Raw genomic sequence first — 7,040 nt, forward strand, 5'->3', positions numbered from 1 at the left:
GCTCTAAAATAGTTTTGTTTTTTTTCAAAAAAAACAATCTGAGAACTGTACATAACTGACATTTGCAGATAGGAGGATGTATGTGCACATTGTTTCATTTTAAAGGATCATATGATAAAAAGGGTAGTGCTGCTGTGTTGCTGTGTTGCTGTGTTGGGGTCACGTGGCTTCTAATTTAACCTAAAACTTTCAATAAATTGATGTTAAACTGACATAATTAATGACTGGCTTTAATGGAAGAATTTCCTCACAATTGTATGGCAATATGATGAAAAGTGACCAAATTAAAATCAAAGTGACAAACACCTCTTTATCTCTCCTGGAGATGGAAAAGTTGAACTTATTTGTGATATCTGGTTAAAACGACACTGCTCCCTGTATGCTTAAATAAATACATCATATAAAAATTGTTTCGGTGCAATTTTATTCAAAATGTTACTTCAAATATTTAGTAAATGAAATGATTTACATATTTAGCTGGTTAAGACTTGTGATCAGTTTATGCACTTCTAAAGCTTGTGAAAATCGTATTTATCAGTCGCCAAATGAACAGATTTTGGCATCTGTTCTTTCACAGCGGCCCGAGGAAATAACGCGAGTGACCAGGCAGCACCAAACAGCAGGCTGCGGGTTTGAAGGCCTAAAAAGCTGCAGGGAAGTTGGCGCGTGATTATTGTTAGCAAATAAAAAAAAGTGAGAGCATTGTTCAAAGTCTTCAAACAAGTACTGAGTTCACGTCTGTGCGCGCTGTGTGGAGCAGAAAATAAACCTGATGGATGCAGGATGCGGCTGCAGGTTTGCTTCTAAGTGAAGCATGTAATATTTTGTCTGTATCCCATCGATGCTTTCCATATGTGTATCCGATGAACTCCTGAGAATTGACCAATATATTCTATGGCCACGTGTGTATGTGTGTATGTGTGTGTGTGTGTGTGTGTGCCCGATAAATAAAAAAAGACATGCGCTGTCTTTATATCTGTCGGGGGGAATAAAGTCTTGGTGTAAATCACTTTTCCGACTGGCACAGCACATTAAACAACCGTGGCATGATTCCCTTTCTCTCAGCTCATCCGTTCCCTTTTTTCTTTATCAGCTCGTTCACGATTTCATTTCTTTCAAATGAGAATTCAGGGACCCCCAAATTCAAGCCCCGCGTCTTCAAACAACACAACTGTACGGTTTTACTTTTTCTCCCGTCAAAATGGTATCCCAGATTCAATTTTAGATAGACGAGGATTTAGCTAGTGATGATTTTTTTTTTTTTTTTTTTTTTTTTTTTTTGGTCTTTCGGAGACAATATTTAATATGCTGAAATGAGATCAGTTTTTATCCTCCCCCCAAAACAATTTCTCAATATAGTGTCAAATCTCGCACAAGCCAAAAAATGAATGCATCTTTGATAAGAGAGCTGTATGTATGTGAAATATAATCGCTCCTTAAAAAAAAAAAAAAATCATCAGGAGAAGCAACAATAAAGACACTCTCATCATCATCATCATCATCATCATCGGGAGGGATTTTTTTTTTTCTTCCACCTTTCCTCCAGGGGACTTTTCCCCGCTTTTGATTTAGGAAATTAGTACGCCTAAATACAAAACCACATTCTCAACAGCTACTTATCAAACTTCATTTACTGAAGATGATTTCAGGGTAACATTAAAAGACAATAATGTAAATGACCCATGGCTTTTAATTAAAAATGTCTGCCCCCCCTCTCCTCCCCCCTCCCTCCTTTATATATTTTTTTTGTTTCATCTGTTTTACATTTTTGGACTTGGAGTGTTGTGGAGGAAAAGTAAAGCGCCTGCTTCACTCGGTGTACCCCCTCCTCGTTGACTTTTATCACTATGAAGCATATAAATGACCTGAAAGCGCTGGCTGTCGCGTTAAATTAAATAAAATAAAGAACAATTATCCTCTCTTTTTCTCTGATCTCGCGCTGAAAAGGAGTCCTGGAGAGATAAGGCAGATTGAATTCTCTCTGTTGTGCTCCAATAAAAACGTCAAGGGGGGACGAGTTAAAGAGAGATTTAGAACCCCCCCCCCCCCCCCCTCCCCACCCACCCCCTCACACACACACACACACACACACACCCCACCCCATCAGCCCCCCCTATAATTTCAAATCATAATTTCCTCCCATTATACCTCTCAGATGCCGTTTATCGTTCGGGTTATTTATTTCAGGGTGTTGTAACCACAGTCAATTTCCGTGACTAAGTTGTATAATTACAGGTGGTGAATCGTGCCCGGCGAAACTTGAAACACATTTTTAAAAAAAATGTGGAACTCGTGAAAATATAAAAGCAAATGATTTAAAACAACAGCACAGTCACATTTATATATATATAAAAGGTTATTCCCCTCATTTTCATCATGGAGGAAAAAAAAGAAAGAAATAATATCCACGTCTGCTGCTACTCCTGAAAGTAATTATAACAGTTTAATTTCAAAGTTGAATTAGGATGCTTTAGGGGTTTGATGTAAAACTTCACATTCGGTTCAATGAAGTATCACCCTAATTTACAGCTCTAGATAAGGACTAAGCCTGTCATAAAAATCTCCCCCCCCCCTCCACCCCCCACCCTCCTTTTTCCCTCCCCTCCTTCCCCAGGATTGAATTGCACCTTGGGCAATAGTGCAGAATCGTGAATCTTAACTTCTCTCAGCATATGTTCCTGGCAGATAAGTAAACAATTTGGATGTGGAATGACATTTTTTAATTAATACTACAGTCGTCTTAATATATGCCTGCGCACACCGCGCTCCGCAAAAATCCTGTTCTCCATTAACGGCAGAGGAAAGGAAGGAAACCCCTGCGCTCCTCACACACACTCTTTAATTCCTCCTGTTTGGGGTTGTAAGCTCCTCTCATTCGGTGTAGTCTTAATGAGAGTCGGTGCTACATCAGTCACAAGTTTATACAGGTTTAAACACGTGTGAATGGCTTGATGATAATAGGCTTGAGCGGCTTTTTGGCTGCTGCACCTTTTTTTTTTTTTTTTTTTTTTTTTTTTTTGGAAAAGTAAACACACGCAGAGAGATATATGGTGTTGGAGGTGGCGGGTTGATAACACTGCTAGCCACAAAAGCGTTTTTTAAAAAAAAAAAAATCACATCACATCGAGTTTGTTCCATTAGTTAAACCTATAATCAAGCAGAAGGCGCTTCTCCTTGATGTGATTAAGCAGTCAGACAAGTCGGACGGGCGGAATCCCTCCAGGGAGGCCTCTCCTGAACTGTCAGACGTCAAGAGATCACAACCGGTTCACCTGAGTGTCACAATAACACCTTCACCGCGCTCTACATGCCTGGGACCTGTTTCAAATACAATCATAAAAGCATTAAAAAAAAAGAAGAAGAAGAAGGAGTAGCAGCAGAAGCAGAAGCCACATGTGGAGGCAATTAAACCCTCTTCAGGAAATGATCAGAGTGCAGGAGTTTGACAGCTGCAAAAGCCACACAAGAGAGAAAAGGATCGATTTGTTAGAAGGAGGATTGATTTTGATATTGTTCTACTGCAAGGCGAGTTTGTTACTGTGCAGTCTACAGACTATCAACTGTATTGATTATTTTGGGGTCAAGTTGGCTCTAATGTAAAAAAAAAAAATCTCACAGTTGAAAGTTATTTTTTTAATTGTGATTTTTAGTGAATTTGGCTATTATTTAAGTTGATTTTTTTCTTTAAATCTACATTAAAATGCATGTATTATTTGACTATTTTCTGCACAATTGCATGATTTTGAAACGCATTTAATCAGGCCTTCTTTGTGCCAGCTTTAACGTCCCCGCAGCACCTACATATTACTCCATTATCTTTGTCATCTCAAGTAGAACCAATAACCTACAGATACAGGAAATTGATATCGTTGAAGACAGATTGTCTTTATTGGAAACGTCTTTGCTCAGCAGTGGAACAAAGAGCAGGAGGTATCAACCTTCTAGATACATGATCCTTTCCATAACATGACAGGTTTTTAAATTACCATCTTAGATAGAAAATACACATATAACTCCTTGAATTCAAATAAAAGTTATCCTCAAAAACCGAAACCAAAAAAAAATAAAAAATAATAATAATAATAATAAAAAATGACGCGTGACTATATCAGCACTGAACCACAGGAAAAATGCAAAATGAAACATTGGATGTAAATGATTCCTTTTTCTTTTAGTCTTATTAAATAGACCGTCTGGTTTTATGTGCCAGGTTTTGATAAATATAAACAATATGACCCGTATATAATCCAGCCTATAGGTCCTGATTTTGACCCTATAACATCATAAAATTACGAGTGCCAAAATGTAGACTACTTAGGCCTATACAGGAAATAACAATGCTAATTGTGCAAGCCAAATTTTCAAAATAAGAGTAGCCTATCAATAATCAACACAAATCAGCATATCAGCATTGAAATGTACACAATAAATAAAGTTAAAGGCCTCCTTTTCTGGCTGCCATAAACGTTATAACATTTACATTTCTTACAGTTCACAGGACACCGTCCTTTACACCAAATCCCAGCTGCTCTGCTCAGCTCAGGAACTTGTTGGGTTTCTGGAAAAGTTTGTGTTTTTTTCTCTTTTTTTGCCATAACAAGTCCAAGGCAGTTAATACTGTTCATGCCTTTTTAATGGGGCGCGCTGTCCATAATATATTTACATGCATTTCAGTATTCAAGTGAATTAAAAAGAGGGAAAGAGTCTGGAGGGTTACATGGCAGCGGCATGTGCGGATGAATACGGGTCTATCCCAGTCTTGGTCATACCTGGAAAAAGTATGTAGGCCACCGGGGGCTGTAAACTTGACGCTGACCAGGCTGTGCAGTTACACGGGACGACATAACCCGGGTTTGTGGGCGACGGGTGGGTGTGGGTGTGCTGACTGGGGCACCCAAGGGTGCCGAACGCGCCGTTCTGGTATCCCAACGAGGACGCGTACGGCAAAGTGCTGGTACTCAACGTGTGGGGCATCTCTGTCATCTTCTGGATGGCGCTGGAGCTGAACTGACTCGGGTCGAGGAAGGAGTAGGGAGCGGACGTCGGCGGCAGAAACGCTCTGGATTTCTCCGAGGCGCCCAAAAGAGAGTCCGCGGCCGAAACTGGAAGTCCCTTCAAGTGATCGGTGTCCCCGAGGTAAGGCAAAGGGAAAACGTACCTGTCCTTCTTGAGCAGGTTCTTGGGTTTGCGCCGGGGTCTGTACTTGTAGTCGGGGTGCTCCTTCATGTGCTGAGCCCGCAGCCTCTTGGCCTCGTCGATGTAAGGTCTCTTCTCAGACTCTGACAGCAGCTTCCACTCGGCGCCCAGCCTTTTGCTGATCTCCGAGTTGTGCATTTTGGGATTCTCCTGTGCCATTTTCCTCCTCTGGCCCCGGGACCAAACCATGAACGCGTTCATGGGTCTCTTGATATGATCAGCAGGCTTTGACATCTTTAAAAGGTACACTTTTATCCCCAATGTTAACGACGAGGAAAAGTTCTGATCGGAAAGAAGGGAAACTATTCACCTGTCTAGATGCCAGATACCAGTCATGCCACGTCTGGGATGTTCTGAGTCTGGAAAACAGCAAACAATAAAACAAAATAAAAATCCAGTGCTCGATGTGTTTTTCCCGAGTTAAAACACTGATGCGCGCTCGTTTAAGTCCAGTAACAACTCTGCCAGACGCGCGGCAGGCAATACAGGAAAAAAATACATGCAAGATGCACACATGTACAAAAAAAAATCCACAAAGGTGAAAGCAATGTCCCGCAGTCAGTTTGCAGGAGTCGTTAAAGTGTTCAGTTATTTTTTTTTCTGTCACCACACACACTCTCTCTCTCTCTGAGGTTTGTCGTCAAGCACCTGGCTTGGAAATGAGCGGAAGAGCGTGAATACGAGCCAAAAGCGGTGAAGTTCAAAGGCTGGGCTGGTTTGGTTTCTGCACGCAATCTGACATAATCTGCAGGGCGTTCACTCACCAACCTGAGCGCCCAATCAGCACGGAGACTGGCTATTATAATACCTTCACGAAAAATATATGTACATTACAGCATAAACAAAGACCGGGTGGTAGTAGAAGAAAAAAATAATAAGGAAAGAGGGGTGTGTGTGTGTGTGTGTGTGTGTGTGTGTGTGTGTGTGTGTGTGTGTGTGTGTAGGGGGTAAGACTCAGGATCCCTCCCCGATTCCATTTAATGTAATGAATCGCAACAAACATGGACCTTCAACCGCTTTCCCGGTTAAAACCTGACTTCAATCCAGAGAGGTGACTGCAACCAATTTACTGTACAGCTTTACACACAAATGTAGGGCAGCACTTTTTAACGTTTGTCGCCAAAATACATACAGACAGGCCCTAATAGAGTTATCACTGCTCCGAATATTAGTTTTTTCTCATACTGTTGTTTTGAAGGGAGGAACTGTAGATATGCAACTATAACAACAACAACTACTACTACTACTATTAATAATACTACTAATAATAATGATAATAATAATAATAATGATAATAAAATTAATAATGGGCTGTTAATTCCGTCATCATGCCCTCCCCAGCTCCTCTGCACCTGCGGGGGTTTGTGTCTTGCTCAAAGACACTTAAGCTGGTCTCAACCCCCTGTCTGTCCTCCAGATGCAGAGGTCACAAAAACCACATTGTGAGGAAGTTTAGCTAGCAGGATAAAAAAAAAAAAAGTTCAAATTTAGCTTCAGTATGTCAGGAGGTGGAACCTTTTCTAAAACATTTAAGTCCAAAGGAGGCCCACAATTGACGAGCGTTTCCTTTATAGTAAAAACGCCCGCGAAAGAAAAAAAAAGAAAAAGAAAGAAACAACACACAGTTTAGGCCTGCATGTCAAATATGAAACTATGGAAGACTCAACTGTGTAGTGACAGAATTACAAACACCAGGAAAATATTACATCAACTGTAAACGTTTAGAAAAGCGTCATTGTGAGCCTGTAATTGTTGCATTAGCTCACATCCATTTGACAGTGTGGTTTTAAGGAGGCACGGAGTGATCGTTTTAATATGTAAATTTCAATGAGGACCACTGCCTA

At 40.6% G+C, this 7,040-nt stretch overlaps 1 protein-coding gene across 2 annotated transcripts in view; it reads right to left on the reverse strand.

The window, feature by feature from the left end:
- Positions 1-3,912: 3,912 nt before the first annotated feature.
- Positions 3,913-7,040, reverse strand: part of sox14 (SRY-box transcription factor 14) — a 126,576-nt gene continuing 123,448 nt past the window's right edge. For both annotated transcript variants that reach the window (XM_042415913.1, XM_042415912.1), the window contains one exon: positions 3,913-5,555. In XM_042415913.1, coding sequence (XP_042271847.1) covers positions 4,714-5,430 — 717 coding nt within the window. In that variant the 5' untranslated portion in view covers positions 5,431-5,555 and the 3' untranslated portion in view covers positions 3,913-4,713. The remainder of the gene's footprint in view (positions 5,556-7,040) is intronic.

The sequence above is a fragment of the Thunnus maccoyii genome, chromosome 7 (assembly GCF_910596095.1).
Source record: "Thunnus maccoyii chromosome 7, fThuMac1.1, whole genome shotgun sequence".
In the NCBI taxonomy this organism is placed as follows: domain Eukaryota; kingdom Metazoa; phylum Chordata; class Actinopteri; order Scombriformes; family Scombridae; genus Thunnus; species Thunnus maccoyii.